This window comes from Sorex fumeus, unplaced genomic scaffold (assembly GCF_029834395.1).
Source record: "Sorex fumeus unplaced genomic scaffold, SorFum_2.1 ptg000035l, whole genome shotgun sequence".
NCBI classification, from domain to species: Eukaryota; Metazoa; Chordata; class Mammalia; order Eulipotyphla; family Soricidae; genus Sorex; species Sorex fumeus.
In genome coordinates this window covers 25,839,338-25,862,248 of record NW_026606092.1, presented here as the reverse complement: position 1 = coordinate 25,862,248, position 22,911 = coordinate 25,839,338, and the positions used below count along the sequence as shown (strand labels likewise).

General features: G+C 32.0%; 1 protein-coding gene across 1 annotated transcript in view; it reads right to left on the bottom strand.

The window, feature by feature from the left end:
- Positions 1–2,882: 2,882 nt before the first annotated feature.
- The window catches only part of LRP1B (LDL receptor related protein 1B), a 1,985,988-nt gene continuing 1,965,959 nt past the window's right edge, over positions 2,883–22,911 (bottom strand). The window contains exons 87-91 of the mRNA XM_056117551.1: positions 20,045–20,121; positions 11,023–11,113; positions 9,646–9,790; positions 6,500–6,598; positions 2,883–4,887 (exon numbers count right to left, since the gene is read on the bottom strand). Coding sequence (XP_055973526.1) covers positions 4,747–4,887; positions 6,500–6,598; positions 9,646–9,790; positions 11,023–11,113; positions 20,045–20,121 — 553 coding nt within the window. The 3' untranslated portion in view covers positions 2,883–4,746. The remainder of the gene's footprint in view (positions 4,888–6,499; positions 6,599–9,645; positions 9,791–11,022; positions 11,114–20,044; positions 20,122–22,911) is intronic.

Below are 22,911 nucleotides of genomic sequence, written 5' to 3'. Positions count from 1 at the left end.
GTTACTGGGCCTGCTTGAGCAAATCAATGAACAATGGGAGGACAGTGCCAAAAACATATTTGGCATATTTGATATGACAAAACTAGTAAAAACAAGTCTCACAATGGAGACGTTACTGATTCCCACTTGAGCAAATCAATGAACAACAAGAGGACATTGCTACAGTGCTACAGTGCAACAAGTAAATGTAATTTATGATTAGAATACTTCTGAACTTTTAATAGTCTCATCTCTTTTTCTTGATGTGTCAAATTTTGGGATATGTTATCCAAGAATTGGTAGCAGAACTAATGCATATATACTTGTTGACTTTTTGTTTTAATCACATCACAACTACATGAAAGTGATTGGAAATATTTTTAAGTGATCACGTGTGCCGGTATTGCAGGTTTAAAGACCCAAATTTAATATTGAGAACATCACAATAACTAATCACTGCCAGTTATAGCTTTGGGGAACTCTGAGACTTGCTTGGGAGCCCCATGACCCTCACTACCTCTAAACCCAAGTACCTCAACATATTCAAAATAAAACAGTGGACCACTTGGCTGAATTGGCCACATATCGGATTTCCCTCTGGTCTCCCTTTATACTTTTTGACAGATGCCCCCACAAACAAACCTCTTTCTCCTCAAAAAAAAAAAAAGAAAAAGAAAGAAAGCAATGCATGGAGGAAATATATTTTTTTATGTTTGTTCCAATTGTCATCCTCAAAAAGAAGTGCCAAGACTCTTTTTCTTAAAAGTTGCAAAAAAACTGTTTGTTAAAAGTTTCTACAGAAGTCAGAAATATTGAAGAGCAGGTAAGGCAGGTAAGGCACTTATCTTGCATGCTCTTAAACTAGTTAGATTTCAAAGACTTCACCAGCAATACCAGAAATGATTCCTGAAAATAGAGCTTGTAGTAAGCCCTGAGTAACAGCAAGTATGCTCCTTTCCTGTCCCCCCAAAAAATAAAACAAAATAACAGCTACAATATAAGGAGTCCTATATAAATTATATAACCTACACTAAATTTTAGCAGTTCATCTAATATTGAGAAAATAAATACATTGTCAGAAATTAGATCTGGTTGTAAAGTAAAAAAAGCTGAATTACAAAAGAGACTAGCTATATTTTGTTCAAGTCTTCAAATATCTTATTTTCTTATTTGAATCATGACGCAAAACTACACTAGAGAGTTGAATTTTTAAATAGTATTCTTAGAAAAGAATAAGATTTAACATCTGGAATTATATGAAAACTTAAATATGAAAGAATAAAGGAAAATATACAATATATTTTATCTATTTTCTTAATCACATGTACCAATTTTCTATATTAATTATTTGGATACTATGGGCGTTTTGAATAATATAGTTCATTTATAATTGCCAGAACATGCATTGGATATTTAATTTTTTTTTTAATCTAAGTGATCTTAAAACAATATCCATAGAAGTGCAAACCTAAATCTCAATCTTAAGGACCAACACAGTAAGAATATTATCAGCAACAAAACAAAATAAAACATAATCATCAATGATATAAAAATGACAACAAATAAGATACATTTGCATAAATTAAAATAGCCCAACTTAGGCAAAATTGAAGATGTTTCTAAATGAACTTTTCCCTTCAGTAATGACTATTTAAAACACACAAAGAAAATTTACTAATGCCAAAATTATATAACTTATGCTTCATCAGCATAAAAGATTTAAAATCAAAAGTTAGGAACATTATTTGTTTGATGATAAGGGACCTTTTTATTTAGACTCAGCTATTCCAGCTGAGAGCCGTAGGAAACAGAACATAGCCCTGGATCAACAGTTCTTAACAAGGGCAGTTTTGTCACTCAGAGATATTTGTCATTGCCTGCAGTCATTTTGTTGTTCAGCTTTGGGGGCACTCGATACCTTGAATACGAAGGTGGCCAAGATGCTGCTAAATATCCTACCCTATGAAGAACAACACTGCAAAATGTCGAGAGGATGAAATTCTTGCTTGGGATGAAAAGGCACTTAGGCACTAGAAGAGTTTTACAGAAGTATTAATTTAATAAAATATGTCCCATTAAGGCTTGAAGAAAATTTTAGTGTGACATTTATAAGGGATGGTTACTATGAAGGGGGAATATACACCTGGGTTTTGAGTGTGCATATATGAGATTCTGTATACCAAAATTGAAATAGTGCTATACTTATACCAATAAGAGAAATTAATTTTGAGTAGCTTAAAAAAAAAACAAAAAACAGTGTCTCTGAAAAAGACTGAATGCAGAGAAACTACAAAGATTCTTTGGACTTTGATGTAGACTTATATGTCAGTATGGAATGGTTATACCTAATGTAGAAAATTAGGCCCAGAGGGTGAAACTTAAAAGCTTATCCTTGTTTTTCCTTGACTAGGACTTTCTGGTGATGAAACTAGATTTTTAGCACTTGTATAGTCAGATTAAGTACATTGTGTATATGAATGATTGCATATAAAGTTATACTAATATTAATTAGGTTTGAGCCTGTGGATTCTATTTCTTTCAAATAATAATTTTGTTTCACTTTTATTCCTCAGATATAAAAAATTCCCTTCAGGCAATAAAATGCAGTGATATGTCTAGTAAATTAGATGCTTCCTATATTTGTTTCTCTACTTTGATACTCCATATTGTAAAAAATGCATCTAATATTGATGTCTAAGGATTGTCACATAAAATGTGAGATAAAGTACAATTTTTGAGTGTAGAAATGGACAAGAATAGCTTTGGTTGACTTCAACACAATTATATTATTATGTAGCTAACTTAACTTTCTTTCCATTACAATGTTAAGTCAGACCACCATTGATAGGAAAAACATGCAAGTAAGGATGTTTATAAGAAAGGAAAAAAACACCCTTTCTAGTGTACTTTGAAAAAATGCAGAGAAATCAGTCCTTCTTTAGAAGTATGTTCTGAGATAGATGTGCTATATTTTATGTTTACTAAAATAGTTTCAAGGAACATTAGACTATATGTAGAAGAATTTTCTTTCTTTTAAAAACTACCCAACACAAGCACTTAAATATGTAGAACTTCATTTAAATAAGTCAGTCAACAATTTTTATAAAGTATTTAACACTTCATTATAGAAACATAGGCAAAATGACTATTATAACCAAAATGAAAAATACTGTTCAATTTAAAAAATGTACTTAAACAAGAACCTGAAAAAGTTTATGATATGCATAACATTGTTCAAGCAAAATTGCACTAGTATTACATAAATCAATAGTTTATAAAGGCCTCAATATGGCAAAGTTTAGAAATAGGTAGTATGCATGCACATAGTACAACAAAAAACTCTCTTTATAAAACAGCAGTTTTTAATGCTTGTACAAAGGGAGAAAGAGCAACCACAAACATATTTCATCTGTTAGGTTAATACATTATGACAGCTAAAAGTCAGTCATGTCTATCAGAGGAACAAAAAGTCCTCTATACCTTGTGAATAAATCTTTTGTGCCTTTAAAGATATTTGTATAAAATTCTGTCATTTTTACACAACTTAAATAATTTGCACTTGTTTTGATCAAAATCTGAAAACAAACAAAAGTAAGAACAGGGATTATATATTTTGCATAACCAAAATAAACGAGAGCGCCAGTATTACTCATCAGTAACTGTACTGTCCATCTTTGATTAAGAGGAGATAACTGTTCTTTTAAAATTTGAAATTTCCTTTAAGAATTTATTTTGGAAAGGGAAAAGAATTAGTCATGCTGTATATCACAAATCTTTAATAATTATTCTTCACCATTCTTGGCATTTTACTTCTTCCTTTTGACCTTGCAAAGAGAATGCATTCATATATTTGAAATTCTGTCATCAATTTGTGTGCTTATATTATTCTTTAATGTTCCGTGAGGTAAAGGGTTGGGTTAATGCATGTGATTGGGAAGAATTTCCTAAGATATGAATACCCAATGCCCTTTTGTGCTCTAGGCTCGCTATTTACCTCAGGACTGAGGGAGAACAAAAGATCGTATTCCATAGCAAGCTTTTTTTTCACATTCATTTATATTTTTGCTATGTTCTACCACTTATATATAACTATTGTTCATAAGGGGTATACATATAGTATATCACATAAAGTCCACTAAATTTTGGAAAATGTAGTCATGTGTGTTCATGCAAATTATTAATTTTATATATTTTTAATTTTTTCCTGAAAATTCTCATCTATCTCTTAGCAACCTAAGGCTAACTTCAAGGCAGGTGTTGCTGACCTTTTGAGGGAGGGCTATTTATTTTCAACAGTCTGAATCATTCTTAGTGGGCACAAAATAAGAGAGTTGACCACTCAACAATTCTTCCATCAGTTTAAACAGAAAAATTAAGGAAAAAACATTGTATTTCTGCTTTTAGACCAGATAATGAAAAAGTGCAGTGATTATCTTTGTTGATTAAGTAGAACCCAAAAAGTTCATATAAAATAGATTGCTCATATTCACACTACAAAGAAATTATGTTGCTTGTAATTTAATAAATTCAAATGTGTGTCATATCAGCAGCATTATTGTAAATTGTACTGTAGTGCAGTTCTTTTTCATAAAAATACCATACAAATGGTCAATCAATAGTCATCAGCAAAAAATAAAACTCAGAAAACAACCAGGATAAAAGATAAAGAGGTAATGCTGATGTCAAAACAAGTATAATACTGTTGGAACATACAAAAGTAATCCTTATATTTTATACATTTATACAGCATATAAAAGTCATCACTGATTATGCAACTGTCTCTCTGATCCCAATTTCTATTTTCTTTGGAAGAAGTTCTTTCCTTTCATCAACACTTCCTAAGGAGTTTCGACAGTGTTGCCCATCCATGTACAATTTTGCATACACTGGGTTGGAGTAATTTGTTGGCTAAAGGGAAAAAAATAATATATCAGTTTCAACACATCATTCAGTTTCTTTTAAGTATACCTAGAGTTTAATATTAGCAACATTCACATATAAAATAAATATATTTTACTAAATAGTAAATACTTAAATTTCAATTATGTTTATAGAACTTTCTTGATTTTGCATGCATTAAACACATAATTTGTATGTTTTTAAGATAACATGAATCTAATAGGAGCTTTGACACATTAAAGTGAAACTAGATCTTAAAGAAAGCTATGTCCACTAAACACTTAAAAGCACTAACATTAGTCGAATTTTATAATTTCAGGTTTGTAAGGTTTTCCTCCTGTATTATAACTGGGGCGGAGGAATCGAACTCGGCTAGCACAGCGGTAGGGCGTTCGCCTTACAAGCGGCCAACATGGCCGACCCGAGTTCGATTCCTCCTCCCCTCTCGGAGAGCCCGGCAAGCTACCGAGAGTATTCGATATGCCAGACACAGTAACAACAAAGTCTCCAATGGAGACGTTACTGGGCCCGCTCGAGCAAATCGACGATCAACGGGAGGGCCTTTACCTTTACCTTTTATTATAACTGGAGCAGGTAAAAAGACTTTACAAAACATCATCTAAATTTGGGGTCATTATAAATTTTCAATATGAAGATAAAAGGAAGCAAATAAAAATGAGAGTAAATATATTTGTAGCAGAGAATTCAACATAAGGAAATATGTTTCTTTATGAAATCTAAACAATAACTTTTGAGATTTTCAAATAATTGTGAAGTACACAATTATCTTAAATTTCATAGATCCTTAGAGCATTTTGAATTAGTTGAGACATGAAGAATTAATTTCTTTAGGTTAAAAAACACAATTTCCATTATTTAATAAATGAAGTGCAGCCAAAGGGAAAAACTGTTATCTAGTTTTATTTTCAAAATGTCTTTCCTAAATAGACTCATATCTTAGTTACAATAAAGAAGCATTATAAACTTTGAAGCATGCTAACGAGACAAACATGGTAAAATGAGAATGAAAATCAGTTGATGGGAGAAAAATAAAGGGAGAAAATACTGATCCCTAGAAATCTTATTGCTTATATTCTAACATGAAACGTAACCCTTTAGAAAAAGCAGCTGTTTCTCAGGCTACAATAAAACATAAGCTAAGCCATTTATAAGTTTTCAATCTGCTATCAAAATTTGTCACATTTTAATTTAACTGGGCATCAATTTAAACATACTAAGCCAAGAATCACATATATATATGTATATATATATATATATATATATATATATATATATATACAGCTGAACATACATTTAAGTCTAAAGCATTCCATTTCAATTTCTGGCTAGCAATATTATGGAATAGCGAATGGTTATGGTTATACTAAAGTCATATAACATCTCAAACAGGAGAGAAATTTCTACTTTCCTAAATGATAACGTGGTTTATACGTAAACTTGTATGGCAAGAGATATAACTCCCCATATGTTTCAAAACCAATATTTTGAAATATCATTCATTAAAAAACTGAATTAAGAGTGAGTCTTTAATTAAATCATCTTGGATCGTGAGAGGTTCTGCGATGGAATGAACATGGAATAATGACTTGGCTTCTCTCACCCCAGAAGTCAGTGGTCCTTTCAAATCAGAGTTTAGGTAGATGGGAGGCGCTGTGTGGGGAAGCTTGAAAGCACTGGACCCTCCCCCTATATACCTGGCCTGTACATAAACAAAGAATTTTAGTTTCTGATCTGATATCATGGAATTATTTTCATTTTTTATAAACTTATAACAACAAAAAACAGCATAAAACACAGTTTTTAGCCCTGGGGCCTGAAGGGTATATTCATGGTAACATTTGTTTGTTTAGTTTTTTAGGGTTACATCGACAATGCTGCATGGGGGATCATAATTGCCAAGGATTGAATCTGGATTGGCTATGAGAGATGCAAGCAAGCGTTCTCCAGGCTGTTTTATCTTTCCAGACCCAGTCATAGCAACTTTTAAAAATAAAAAATTATCTATTAGTGTTAAATCTGTGCTCTATACATTGGCATTTCTATTCTACTCACCTAACACTTGTCCAAATATTTCTATTTATCTAACATCTGTAATAAATAAATATTATCTTTGTTTATAGCTCTACTGCAAATTACATAAACTAGGAAGCTTGACACTTTGAAGGATTCTAACAATGATCCATTCTGGGCACACACATATCACATTACTTCTAATTAAAGATCCTTCCTCACTATAAATTTTAGAGAACAAATGTTAGCATGATACAGGAACAAGCTACTCTGTACGTTTGGAAATATTAAGTCTGAAATATCAAATGAAATAAATATAGTAATGAAGTTGGTCACTAAGTCAATGTAGAGCAATGACTTTCTTGGGTTCAAGAAAAGATTTCATTCATCTGTATTATACAACAGAGCAGTCTTTGTGACCCAGTTGGAAAAATTTTGATGAAATTCAATATTAATGAACATACATATTTAAAAATAATTATCAGTTTCTGGGCTGGAGCGATAGCACAGCGGGTAGGGCGTTTGCCTTACAAGCGGCCAACACGGCTGACCCGAGTTCGATTCCTCTGCCCCTCTCGGAGAGCCCGGCAAGCTACCGAGAGTATTCAATATGCCAGACACAGTAACAACAAAGTCTCCAATGGAGACGTTACTGGGCCTGCTCAAGCAAATCGACGATCAACGGGAGGGCCTTTACCTTTACCTTTTATCAGTTTCTAACAAGGAATGACCACAAACATTAAAATAAGGAAAATAATAGCTGAAAAATACTTTAGATGGTATAAAATCAGGTCATTATTGCCTCTTAGTGCTTCATTACTCAGACCACTTCAAAGATCTCAATTAGATACAAAATCAATGGAAAGCTTAAAATGAACTCTTGATTTTAGCAAATATTAATCACACTCTAAAAATTTTAATTTTCATTAAATACTTCAATTTTTCTGATTATAAGATACTATGGAATTAGAAATTTTATTGATATCGAGAATAATAAAATGACTTATTCAGCATATTTGCTATAAAATGGAATTAATATCTGTTGATACCACACATATATATTAAACCATTCTGACACATTGTACACTATATGGAAAACATTTTATTATTAAGGATTCTTTGGTGTGGATCCTTGGGTTTTCATAATCTATTAAGACTAGAAATATTTTCAGCCTTTGCTTCTAAAACAACAATTCTTATTTACATTTTAGACATCAGGAGCCAGCTGGAATCAGCCATTTAAGTCACATTTAATATGATTTTGGTCAATCAGTAACAAATTGGTAAATAAATATTTATTGAGTGTTATGTGCTGTGTACATTAAATATATATTTGAGGGGTGCTGAAGCATAATTTTATCTTTCAAAAATAAATGTAAAAGATTTTAAATGCAATACTAAAAACCTATGCTCATTAAGCATCCAAAGTTGGTTTAATTCTATAACTACAAGTAAAAATGATGCAAAAATGAAAACTTTCTTATAAAAAGTATACTAAGTATGTCATTATAATTCAAGTTCTAATTATATGTACTACATTTGTCTTCCCTGGGAAAATTTTAATGTATTTAATATTTAAAATGCCTTTCATATTCATTGATATATTAACAAATACGAATGCAGATTGAGTATAGTCTTCAAAAATGCTAACTTGTGTTACATTACTAAAAATACTTAGGTTACTTAGTAGAAAATACCATAACTTAGATTACCAGAACTTGTTTCATAAACAATTTCATATGTAGACTAAGTTCTGAATCTATAGTTGAGCATAAGCTTAAAATAATTTTTATTAATTAGAAAATATCATTACCAGTGTTCTTATGGCATAAAATTTTATCCATGCAATAGTAATATTTTCATAGAAATTAATTTTTAAAATCAATTTAAGCTTCAAAAGTCTAATAACGAAATCATATATGGAATTCTAATCAATTTCTTTGAAAACTGCTGCTGTGATTAGTGCAAAAACTGTACAGATATTAGACCATGTGACAAGTCATAACATAAAGATGAATTCTGAGAAAAAGTATGTATTTATTATCTTCCAGAAAATAATTATTCAATAACCATGTTGAGAGCTAATCATGTAAAAGAAAATGTATATTATGTCATAGTAAAATCTTATTTATTTGTTATGCGAATTTTTACATAATACAGTGAAGTTAACATATTTAAATAATTGTTAAATTTGTCAATTTCTCATAGTAGGTAACTCATTGAGACTACAATAATCAGAACTAACAGGAATTTTTCAAAAGGTCTCTGACAGTGTGTATTCATGATTTTTGCTAAATCAATAGCAAATATATTGCAACAAATAGAAAAATATTAATCAGAAGTGAGCAAATTACAAATAAGTCTAAAAACACCACTAGAAAGAGAATGTCATTGATAATAAAGTAACATGTGCTTTGTTATTAAAATTAAACAATGACTTTACTGTTGTGATTTTAGATATTGATATCTCAACATATTTGAATTAGATTTTGAGTAAACCCTGACTACACAATGAAATGAAAAAATGTGTGTGTTTTTCAATGTGTTATATTAACTCCATGCTACAGGTATGTAGTCCTTCATTTTATGTGTTATATATAAGAAATCATAATATTCAATGAATCATAAAGCTCTTTTTATAATTTCAGGTAGAAAATGCATTATAGAAATTCATAAATATATTATAGAGCTCAAAAGATGCTAGTGTACACTATATAGCACTTTGAAACATATTACCTTTGTTGGATCTACAATAAAACCAGGATCTAAAAGACTCCCATCATTGTGATCATGGTCCACTTCATACATGTTATAAGATGGATTGCCAATTTCTACATTTATTCCTCCATTGATGATTGGTTGTCTTCTAATTGTTTTTGTCCTAGAATATATTAATATAAATGTGAATTATCTAATTATCATAGTCATAGCTTATAAAGTTTTCATATTTTATATTTACTTACTGATGAAAAGTTTTAAAATAACACATAATCGACACATTACATTAGAGTTTCAAAGGATCAAAATTTCTTTTCTGGGGTTGGGGTCCGAAATAATGCTTAGGAATATCACTTCCACTGATTCAAGAAGAGCTAGAAAGGACAGTTCAATGTGTTCCTCAATGTGTAGCCCGTCAAATTTAATGCTGCTCGGACCCAGTGATGCTGAGTAACAATAAGTCACACCAGTGTTGCAAGGGGACCATAAAGTTTTAGGGATCCAACTTGGACTATGACAAGGCATGTGCTAGGGTCCTTTGAGCTGCTTTCTAAAAGTAGTTATGTTCTAAATAAGATAAATTACTTCTCCAATCACCTACATTTTATAATACGCCATAGACTTGAAAAACGTGTTCCCCCCAAAACAGATAATACATGAGCTGAAATAGAATTGTCACTAATAAATCATCTTTTCTAGTTTTCACTTTCACGTTTATGTCTCAGAAACACTAAGTGAACAGCAACAGGAATCAAAGTAGATTGCTTCAATCATCAACCTTAGATATTTCACAACTAAAATTATTTTAGATAATAATAAAACTGGCATATAATTTATAAATGAAATGTATAATTTAACTTCTGATATGTACCTGGTATAATTCTATTGACATTACTAATATGCAAATTAGTAATTAATTAGATGCTCTTCAGAAATGGGCCGTTCCAAGAAAAGACTACTAAATATAAAATTATACTGCCACTTTATGAACATAACTCCTTGTTAACTTTTCTCAAATATATAAAAGGAGTTCTTAAACTTCTTAAATGGGGGGAAGTTGTCTGAATTTCAATGACTTAAATAAAATAGAATTGTAAAATCATCTGAAAAATATGATTTTGCAGTGAATCGCAGTTATAAGAATTTTTTAGGGGCTGGAAAAATAGTACAGTGGGTAGGGCACTTGCCTTGCAAGTGGCCAACCCGGGTTCAATTTCCAGCATCCCATATGGTCCCCCAAGTACCGCCAGGAATAATGCCTGAGTGCAAAGCCAGGAGTAACCACTGTGCATCACTGGGTGTAACCCAAAAAGCAAAAACAATATAAAAAATTTTAAAATTGATCATTTTTAAATAAAATATATCTTCTGTATTTACTCTTAGTTTGCATCTTACCTTCTTTTTCTTTTACAAAGCACTAAGCCAATTACTAAGGTAGTTATCAAAGTAACCAGGAGGACAAGAGGCACAATTATGGCGATGCTTCCTGAAAAAGAAAAAAGATAAACATAAGAAAAACATTTTAAATGATATTATTGAACAGTTTATTATACCAAATCATATGATCAATTTATAAAAAAAGGTTTAACTCATATTACTAGTACATAAATTACATAATATCAGTTTTATATCCAATACATGATTTGATGATAATTTCCTTGGATATCTTTCATTTCTATGTTTCATTTAAATACTGATTTACCACCCTGAGTCTACGGATTTCCACCACAGACATACACAACCAATGATCAACAGGCAAATCTATGTTAATCCTATTGTGACTCATGACACGATTACACAAATTCACTAAAATATTCTCATTCTTGGCTTTTCTCCTTTAAATACAATATTCTCTAAAGCCATGAATAAATATAGGAAGCTGGATGACATCCTGACAGAACCCATGAAATGACCATGTTGAATGTATGTTGTACAACAGGCCAAAATATCAGATCCACAACTTAACTTGAAGTGAGAACTTGGATAATTCAGCAAAATAGAGGGATAAAGGGAATTCTTTGTCTAAAGTTTCAGTTCTAGAATACTTTCAGTTGTATGTATTTTAGCTTTTTTATACCTGATGACTTTATGATTTTTATACATATGTAACTGGTTATAACTTCTATAAAATAGTCTTCAAAATCATTTCTAAAATGAAATAGGAGATGTACCAACTAAGCCTTCAGAAATGATTCGGAGAAACTGAGTCTTAAATTTCATGTATTTGAACATAGGGAAGAAGCAAAATTAAGTAGGCCTGTCTTTTCAATTTTTGACCTAGCAATAAGAAAAACCAAGCTTTTACTTTCCTGTTTCTGTGACAAAATGTACAGAAAAATGATAGTTTTATTTGCTTATTTTTGTTTCTGTTCATTACTGGGGAAAGGAGTGTTGGTTCACACATAGCTATGCTTAGGATTTATTCCTGGTTCTGTGCTCAGGGATCACCCCTGGCAAGTACTCAGGGGGCAATATGCTGTGTTTGGGATAGAAAAAGATCAGCTGCATGCAATGTTACCCATTTTACTATCTCTCTGGCCAACAGTTTTATTTTTTGATAGTCTGATTAAAACAAATTGTATCCTGTAGCTATACCTATCTATACACATATAATAAGTATATACCCACCTATACAAATATCTATGTGTATAAGATACAGATGGGCATATGTACTTACATATGCATATGTACACAAGGGATTTTGTCACTTTTATAAAAACTAAAGACAATCCGTTCCTTCATGAAGAGCAGAGTATTAAGTAGCTACAAAGTACCTAGTATAAAATCTTTCAAAAATCAAGTATCTGATCTACATGAGACAAAAGCTTAATCAACAATAATTAAGCAACTTCTTGATATAGTCAAATAAGCTTAACAACTGACTACACATAAAGAAATAAAGCAACTCAAAACCTAGTTGAATTTTAATATATGGTTCTTAAACACATTGCTCTTGGAAGATCATGAAATACAAGACAAAGAAATGTTCACTTGGATAAGAACTGTGTACTGAAATCACGTAAAGGAACAAATACAATAACCTTTCAGTACCTGTGTTGCAAACCATAATGTCCCAAAGGGGAGAGAGAGAGAGACAGAGACAGAGAGATAAAGTAAGTTTCTGCTATAGAAAGATGCTGGGGGGAGGATGGCAGGAGAGAAACTGGGGACATTGGTGGTGGTAAAGGTACACAGGTGGAGGGATGGGTGTTGGAACACTGTATGACAGAAACTTAATCATTATCAGCTTTGTAACTGTATGTCATTGTGACTCAAAATAAAAAAAGGAAAGAAAAGAAAAGAAAAGAATATTTCTTGCCATGCGTGTCTAAAAATACCATGATAGAGCTGTGAAAATACTAGCTTCTTGGAGCTTTATGATAGAAATAGACATCATTTTAAATAAACCTAACCAGGAGATATCTATATGAGTTTTCTTATATTGGAGATTATTTACACAAATGCCCAAATGTCTTTATTACAGTTTTATCATGTAAAGATACCTGCCAAACTGGATCTTCAAAAATACGTTCTTTAGACAATATGCCTTCTTTTCTCAGTTGTCAAACTACGAAACACATTTTATTTTTTAAAATTGCTCCTAAGACTATAGAATTTAGTATGCTACTACAGTCCTAATTTTTGGAAAGTAAACCTTATAAGAATCTATAATTTATTAGTAATTAATAAAATGAAAGAATCTGGCACCTTGGATAGTAATTAGCATTTGTTCAAAAGTTTTAAATACCAGAAAACAGCTTGGTTTCTTCATAAACTATGATTTCAACTGATTGATCACAACTTTATAAATATCCTTATTTCACTAGTTACCTTTATTTCTGTTAAAATTTTTCAAAACTGATAAGTGCAAAATACTAAATAATCCTGATTTTTAAAAAGGATATAGAGTACTTTTCCCTCAAGAGTAAAATATATTTTTTTAGAGAAACCCATTTAAATTTTTGCTTTATAATTCTTTTTTGTCATGTAAAATGTATTAATTATGCATACTAGAAATTAAGGAATTTTATTTTTATTTTTTCTTTTTCCATCACAGATGGCAGTTCCAATTTCTTCTATTATAGCACTCTATTTATGAGCCTAGACTTCTAATACGTTTATATAATCAATCAACGTTACTGCAATATTGCCTAATGTTGCCAATAAATAATTTAGAAAAGCAGTTTGGCAAGTTTAAATCGTTTTTGCAAAATAATTTAAATTGATGAAAACACTTGGCAACCACTTGTATCTTACAATTGTAAGATAGGTGTTTCTCAAAAATAGTTGTGTTTTTTTTTTCCAAAACATATAATAGCAAAAAGCACATTGTAAAACAGTTGGTCAAGATATACTACAGGCAACATTTTAGATAGCATACTAGTGTTAATTTTTTTTTAAAGGTGATATTTTAGTAGAGGTGGAGAGATTGGTTTTTGTTTGTTTTGATTTTCTTTTTGGGTCATACCCCGCGAAGCACAGGAGTTACTCCTGGTTCATTCACTGAGAAATTACTCCTGGCGGTGCTCGGGGGACCATATGAGATGCTGGGAATCAAACCCGGGTCAGCCACATGCAAGGCAAATGCCCTACCCACTGTGCTATTGCTCCAGCCCCAAAAGTGTTAAATTTTTCTAAGGGTGGACAGAATATCTCAGAAATGTTCTTACTGGTACTGAAAAGATAATACAGGAGTAACATGCCTGCCTTTCATGTGACTGACCCTGGTTTAATCCTTAGACCTATATATGGCCCCCTAAACAAACCAAGTGACCCCTGAGTACAGAGCTAGGGGTAATCCCTGAGCACTGTCAGGTGTTTCCCCAAGGCAAACAAACTAAAAAACAAATTTAACATGACAATTTTAATATTGTTCTGAACCCACATTATACAAAATTGTTCATTTAGAAAGATGAACTTTATTAGAAATGTGTTATGTTGAAGAAATTCTTTCTGAGGGGAAGGCAGTTCAACAAAGCAGTTGAGAAAATTCAGCAAATATAATTATAATATTGCTAAATTATGCATACTCAAAAGTCCTATTTTTATGGGCATATCTCACCTTCATTACTTGCTAGTTTATGAATATGAGAAGATAACAAACAAATGAGCCCATACTGGCCTATAGAAATTGAGCATCACTATTGAAACATAAAAAAAGGGATACTCAGTACTAGCACTTGGAACTAAATACATTTTTAAGTCTGAAAGATAATTTAACTCACAGGGAAGGAGGCCTATAGAAGTAATCTAGAATGAGAAATGTGAATTTTTGGTGGAGAAATAAAGAGGGAACGATAATCTGGCTGAGGTCAGATGGAGAGAAGAGTAAGGCGATGTGGCCACAGAGAGAAGCAAATGTGCTATAAAGGTCTGAGGAAAGCATGGAAATGAGCTGGACTGTTGTATTATTTAAAAAGGCAATGTGAAGAAAATTTAAGAAGGACTAGATAGATTGTTCTAGTTGAGTTAAAAGAATAGGAAGAATAAGAATGAGACTTAAGTGTTGCGTGGGTAACAAAATAGAATTTACAAAGGAAAACAAAGTTCATGGAAATGGCTTGCTGCGTGGGGCAGGTAATGTTATTATATTGTACATGGTTATTTTGAGAATCCTATGGAGTAGAGATGACTGTATATATAGATCTATTATCCACATCTATTATTGAGAAGCATGTGTGTGGAGATATAGAGAGTGAGTATACTATACTAGAAGCCATTATTCAAAAAAAAAAAATGAGGGCTTTGCATGCGCCCTACTTGGGATCAATCCCCATTGCTTCATACAGTCCCCTGACCCTACCAGGAATGAACCATGAACACAGAGTCAGAAGTAAGTCCTGCTCATTTCAGGTTATGATACAAACAAACAAGCAATCAAATCAAATCAGAACAATCAGATGAATAAGATGGAGTTACTTCCAAACAAGTTGGGGAAACCAGAAGAGTTCTTTATCATTGAAGTCAAGGATGAGAGCATGTTTTTAATTGGTTGAATTTATAGCAGAAAATAGGCATAAATGATGATACTATAACTGCTTTCTTTGGACATGGAACTAGTTTTTGCTTATATTCTTATATTTTTCTTTTCTTTAAAATGCATATGCAAAAAATGCATATGCATAATATAAGTTTAGTTTTGAGTGTGATTATAATTCTGTAGGCCACAGAGGGACTCCCCAGGGGAGTTCTGGGAGTGTGACAGTCACTCCAAGGCTGACAATGTAGACCTGAGGTGCTGGCCTATTGGTTATATGCTCCAAGGAGGTAATGAGAGCTCCATTATTACCAGGATCTTGTGGTGGTGGGAGTTGCTGGGAATCCGACTCACAGTTGTGTCCATATAAGACATGTACAACACTCCTTTAAGTGAACTCTTGCGTCCAAGATACTTTAAGATAATTAAAAATCATGCTAAAGTTTGGATTTAAAAACAAACAAAAAAAATGGATGAAGTAGGAAAAGGGGATGAAGCAAAAAAGAGGAGACATAAACTCCTAATGTATCAACAGGAAAATCACGGTCCATCACGGTCCTCCCGTTTTCCATCAATTTGCTCAAGCGGGCCCAGTAACGTCTCCACCATGAGACTTGTTGTTACTGTGTTTGGCATATCGAATACGTCATGGGTAGCTTCCCAAGCTCTGCCGTGTGGGTGAGATACTCTTGGTAGCTTGCCAGGCTCTCTGAGAGGGGCAGAGGAATCGAACTCGGGTCGGCCATGTTGGCCACTTGTAAGGCAAACACCCTACCTCTGTGCTATCGCTCCAGTCTAACAGGAAAATATAGTACCTTTATATAATTTCTCTACAGATAGTATATAAATACCTTTCTTAATTTTAGCACATTCAAACAGAATAATTCAAGCGCTGAACATCCATTGTCTAAAAACCACAAATGAAAATAGGAGTATATAATGAATATTTAATCATCCCTAGTTTAACACTCTTCCAAATGACTTCAGGGTAGCTTTTATCAAGTAGAACTAATCTAAGAATCCTAAGATGATAAACTTTCTTAAACTAAAAGTTATTTCTCAGATACTTAATCAAGAGTTAGAAAAAACATCTGTATGACTACTCAGGGTGATTATAAATGTTGTGAATGCATTCAAAAGTTAAACCCCAACTCCACTGACAGAAGTTAGGCTGTCAGAGCTAGCATATTCTTTCTTCTTCTTCTTTTTTTTTTCCTGGGCCATAATTGGCAGGACTTACTCTTGGCTCTACATCCAGGTAACCACCCACTTGGGGGAAAATATGCGATGCAGTGATCAAACACAGGTTGACCCCATGCCAGACCATCACGCTACCTGCAGTAATATCTTTCCACCCCCAATAATGTATTATTAATAATTCCAAAGTTCAGTGATTGTAGTATTGTGATATGCAGATATGAAAACACATTCTGTATACATTCACCTTTCTTACTGGGGAGATCACTTCTGCCCAAGTTCAAGGAGTACTTAACAACAGCTCAAAACAATTAGACTTCTCTGAGACAATAAATATAACTCAGCTACCTTAGAAAGGATTTATTTGGGGGTGGGGGGGATATTATCCATGGTGGTGGAAAATGGGCACTGGTGGAGGGATGGGTATCTGATCATTGTATAATTGAAACCCAAGCACAAAAAATTGTAAATCTACAACTTTAAAAAAAAATAAAATAAAATAAAGGAGAAAAAAAAAAGGATTTATTTATAACTAGCCATTTCTTCTTGGAGTTTGGACAACAGTGTTGAAATCTAAGATAATTTGACACTCACAAATAGTTCTTTATATGTGAATCGATACTTTATTATATATAAATGGTTTATATCAGAAGTGGAAGGAAAAATATCTGAATCCTGGAGTGGGGGTGGTGAGGGTTAAACTTTCTGTTGCACATCTCATTTGACAATTCCTGTTTTGAAATTGCTCCAGGTTGTTAGAGGCATTTTCATTACATGATGATTTTGCCTATGGATGTAAATGAATGGACATGACATTTTCCATAAAAATAATCACCTGAATGCAAAAGACAGAAACAAAGGCTTATCCTGTGGCGCTTATTTTCTTGTTTTCTTGAAAACTCTGTCCTCTTTGGGACAGGGGAAATGTTTTACCTCTAGGTCCTAGTGTTTTAAAATGTTGTCTAATCTATCCTCTTTCTCTTCTAGATGGATAACTCTAAAGTCCAATAAACCATAATCTGGGCCCCATAATACTCAGTTTGAGATTTCACACTGGTATACCTTAGGTAGGATTTGCATCCTCTCAGCATAAAGAAATTACAGCAAACATACCTTTACGCATGTACTCCTTAAATACTTAAGGGATATTTTGGGAAATGCTGCAGGCAGATGAATAAGATATCATGGTAATGAGCTTTTGGGAAATAATAAAATTTAAGAAGTTGTCCAGTCTTGAAGTAACCCAAAGGCATGAAGAAGACACTCCTTGAAAATGTAGATCCTGAGCTCTTGGAAATATGAAACAAACAAACAAAAAACACGGAGGCACTGCCCAGAGAAGCAGTCTTTTCTAAAACACCTTACAAAAATAGAAGTTACTGAAGATTCTAAAGGTCTTGATAAGAATATAAAAAAGGGCCTGGAGAGATAGTCTTGATATCCTGAGCTTAGGGGACTTCCCTTGCACTGAGACTCCATCAATGCTGACTCCTGAGTACAGAGCCAAGAGGAAGCCCTTGAACATTGTAGAGGAGGGTGTGAATAAAACAACAACAATAACAAAAGAAAGATGAAAGGACTATCAGGAGACTGAGGTTTTCTTTCTTTCTTTTTTTTTTTTTGAGGTTTTCTTTAAAACAACACGATGATGATGATGATGATGATGATGATGATGATGATGAGATGATGAGATGATGATGATATTGATTTTGTATGCAGAGATGTTCAGACCAAGACTACTTAAAAGAGTGACATATAAACTTCTCCCTAAAGCTCTTGGAGGATTTTTCTAATCTGAAGAAGCCTGTGTTCTCTCTGAAACAGAGAAACATAATCTCTCTCTCTCTCTTTCTCTCTCTCTCTCTCTCTTCACTTTCTCTCTCTCTAAATTTCTTTCAATGAAACTACTTTGCTTCAATAAAAGATAAGATAAAGATAAAGACCCTCCCGTTGATCATCAATTTGCTCGAGCGGGCCCAGTAACGTCTCCATTGGAGACTTTGTTGTTACTGTGTCTGGCATATCGAATACTCTCGGTAGCTTGCCGGGCTCTCCGAGAGGGGTGGAGGAATCGAACTCGGGTCAGCCATGTTGGCCGCTTGTAAGGCGAACGCCCTACCACTGTGCTATCGTTCCTGAAAAACTGCATACACTTATACAAAATTCAGTTTTTCTTCTAGATGGAGCATATCATAATTAAAATAGATTTTGATTCTTTCAAAGGCTAAGTACCTTATTTATTATAGCTACTAAAGAAAATATTAGATAAAAATGAATATAATACCTTTTGTTGCAATAGTCAATTTTTATATTTGGTGTGTTTGTAGATGGTAACTCAAATGTATTTAACATAATTCTTATTTTTAAATAATGATCGAGTTTGAAACTCATCCATAATATCATTTATAAGTTAATACAACTCAAATATCATGAAAATGAAAATAGAATGAGTCATACAATCTGGGAGTAGAGAATGAATTAATTTTCTTTTTCCATTTCCTTTTAAAATATCAAATTTGGTCGAATATCTCTACCATTTGTTATAAAGCAATTCTCTGTTGTTATATGTTATATGAATTGGGTAGCTTTGTTCTAGACCTCCATAGTTTAATGAATTTAAAATTAAAGTGCTTCAAAAATAAATATTTAAGTTAATTATGAGGGTATAGATAAATATTTATTTCAGAACCCTGTTCATCTGCTCAAAAATGATTTGTAAAATGCTGAACTCTATTTTAATGCATATCAAAACCAGCCTTTTAAGGACAAAGAAGCAGTAAATAAATAATGAAATTATTATAGTAAATAAAAAATTACTTATCAGTATACTATTCCCTATCAAGTCTGTTTTGTTTTAACAATTCGAAATGCATTTTAAGAAAGTAGTCTTTACTCTAATTAAAACATTATTATTTTTTGACTTTGCTGTAGTGTTCTCACATCTATTGTGATATTCACAGTCTTTGTAGCTGACATGCATTTCCTAAGAAAAGCTTCTGCTACGTTTGCATATGTGTATCCTGAAGGCTTAGAAAGTTTGTGATAAACTGTCAAGACCTAAAAGAACATAAAAAGGTGGGAACTGTCAGCAGGTGAGAACTCAGCACTACATCTTTCAAATAATGCCTGAATTAAATGCAATCTCTTGCAAAATTCCACAAAGGAGATTTTCCAAGCATCAACTTCTTCAAAAAATGTTTTGCATCCTCTGCAGAACAGATAATATAAAAGTGAGGAACTTACTTGTACTGATATGATCAGACTTGCTACTCTTCGGGGCTGGTCTCTCACATTGTGTCCCTGACCAGTTGGTGGAGCATCTAGAAAAATTCACAAGCATCAGTGAATATGAGCCACAGTCACCTAAGGTAGCATATCCCAGTATGCAAAATAAAGCAAATAACAGCTACAGATTTATGGAGGTGAAGCAGATATCTCTTCTAATATTCTAAGTATTTTCAGTATGTTGAAAGTAACCTCAATTGGATCTCAGTTGTTAAAATCCTTTATAAAATTTAGACTTACAATCATATATGTTTCATACTAAAATGTAAATATTTTGTAGATTTACCAACTTTGAATCACATGTATGAGATTGAAGTCTGATAAAAGTAGGAAATTAAGGAAATTAATTTTCAAAGTACTAAATGTTAAAAGTAACCCCCATAAAACTTCAGTTGTCCAGACAAACACATGCTTCTTCATTATATTTTGTCTTCCCCGACACCCACACCTGTTGCTCTAAGTCCAAAACAGAACTAATTATGAAATAACAAATGATCCTCTTCTCTCACAGTTCAAGTTACCAAATTTTTACTCCCCTACTTACTGATAGAAAACTATAATGAGCTTTTTTTTTTAAGTTAAAATCTTACTTTATTACAACAGAATAAAGAGATGTGCCTAAGTTTTTATTGGGCAAAGTTCTCATCCCCATGAGGCAACTATGACTAGGCAAAGAATTAAACTGAGAGATGTGAATAAAATGCATTATTTAAAAACAAACTGCAGTTAAATATAATTAACTGATGCATCAAAATAAATTTTCATATTCTTTTAGCTTTGTCTGAGCAATGCACATTGGCTAACACAGGATGCATTTGTATCTGTCACAAGAAATCCACAGAGAAACTCCTTAATTGGCTGCAGTCCTTATTTAAAATGACTGTCAGATATCACCATATCAATAGTAGTTGTACACAATACAGCAACAGCTTCCAGAAACATTTCAAGTAGATCTTTCTGGGCATAATGACCAAGTTAAATAATTGCAATTTCAAGCCAATTCAAATAACTGAGTATGTTTTGGGACTGAATTTGTATGATGCCATGTGAATTATCTAAGATATTCATGAAAAACATATTGGCAGTCCCAAAACATGGGCAACATCTCATAAAAATCATCATCACTAACAAATTCAAACCACAAACACAAATTTTATTTCATAAAAGCATATATGAACTTAAGAGTAACTGACAATACCATTCCTATTCAGTAGTAGTTATTGGATTAATAATGACAACACATATATATGAGTAAGGATCATGATTTAAATGAAAATCAATACTATTATTAGGTAATCATTCATGCTATACTCTAACATTTTGTTTAGATTCTTTTTAAAAATCTTACATATATATTTTCTATTAATCACAATAGGGTATACTCCAAGATAAACATTAAAATAGAGAACTAGAATTTTAAGAACAGGTATGTGAATTTGTCTTTATTACAAAATTGAGATAATAGAAAGAGCACAATTTCAAATAATTATAATAAAGCATACAAACAATAGATCATTGATTTCAAAAAGCAGTTTTTCTTCCTGTGGATTTGAAGGTGAGTGATCTAAAAAACAGTTATAATTCTTCACAACTTCTAATGTTAATACAATTCACAGATGATTTAAAATAAGTTTAAATTTTGCATACAGGTTAATAAAGTAAAATTTTATTACTGCAGAAATATTTTTCTTTTAAGTAACTTTTAAGGCAAAATTTTCTTCCCTACTAAAAACATTTTTCATAAGCTGTTATTGAAAAAATTCTCATGTTACAAATATTATTAACTAATGTGTGAAAGTCTATTTTTGTGCCACTGCATTAAATAATCAATTAAAATACCAAAATTTTCTCTTTACATTATCTCCTTTGATTTAAAAAAAAAAGCATTCTCATTAGAACATATGTAAAATAAGAGGATGAATGAACTGTATAGATTCACTAGACCTAAGAAACTTTGGCTCTCATCATTACAATGTAATGCTTAGAAAAAAGAAAATAAGATTGCTTAGAAAATGAGGATTAATTGCTAGTTATCTAGATTGTCTTTGATATAAACATATACTTTCGACAGTTTTTTAAAACATGGCTCTGAAATCCAGAAGAGTTTTTAGAAAATAATAATGTGATTTTTATTCTTAACTTGAATTATTTAAAAAGCATAGGTTGTGATTATTAACAATATTGAATTGTTTTCTTTTTCTAAGTACAACTTTGAATTACGTATAGTGATACATAAAATGAATCATCTGCTAGTAGCCATAATGTTCATTTTCTAATTATAGAGACATATTTAAATGTTTTATCCTCCAGAGAATATTTTACTTATTATATATTGGAAATATAATTCAAATATTGTACTGTAGAAATAATAAATTTTAATAGTTGTACATCTTAATCAACTGATAATTACCTTGTGAGTTTCTCTATATACCTTATAATATTTTAAAGTAAAAGCTAAAATAAGATATGTCCCTATGTACTATTTTCTTCTGGTCTTAAAAAATAATTTCTTTTGAGATATTAACTCAAACAGAAATCATTTTTCTTGTTGCCAACCTTACAAAATTAATGTTAAGGCATTTGCTGCTTGACAAGTTCTTCTAATGGTTGATTTAAAATCAAGTATTTTTTTACCATATTTATAGAAATTCATAAATCTTCATATTCTAAGTATATTACAGTGATCAAAGCCATTAATGACAGAGGATTTAAGATCAGAATATATGAACATCATCAAAATTTACAGTTCAAATCCTCACTGAATTATTTGCATAATCACACTGTCTGTAATGTCTCTGACATCTGCCTCTTTTTTTATTATTATT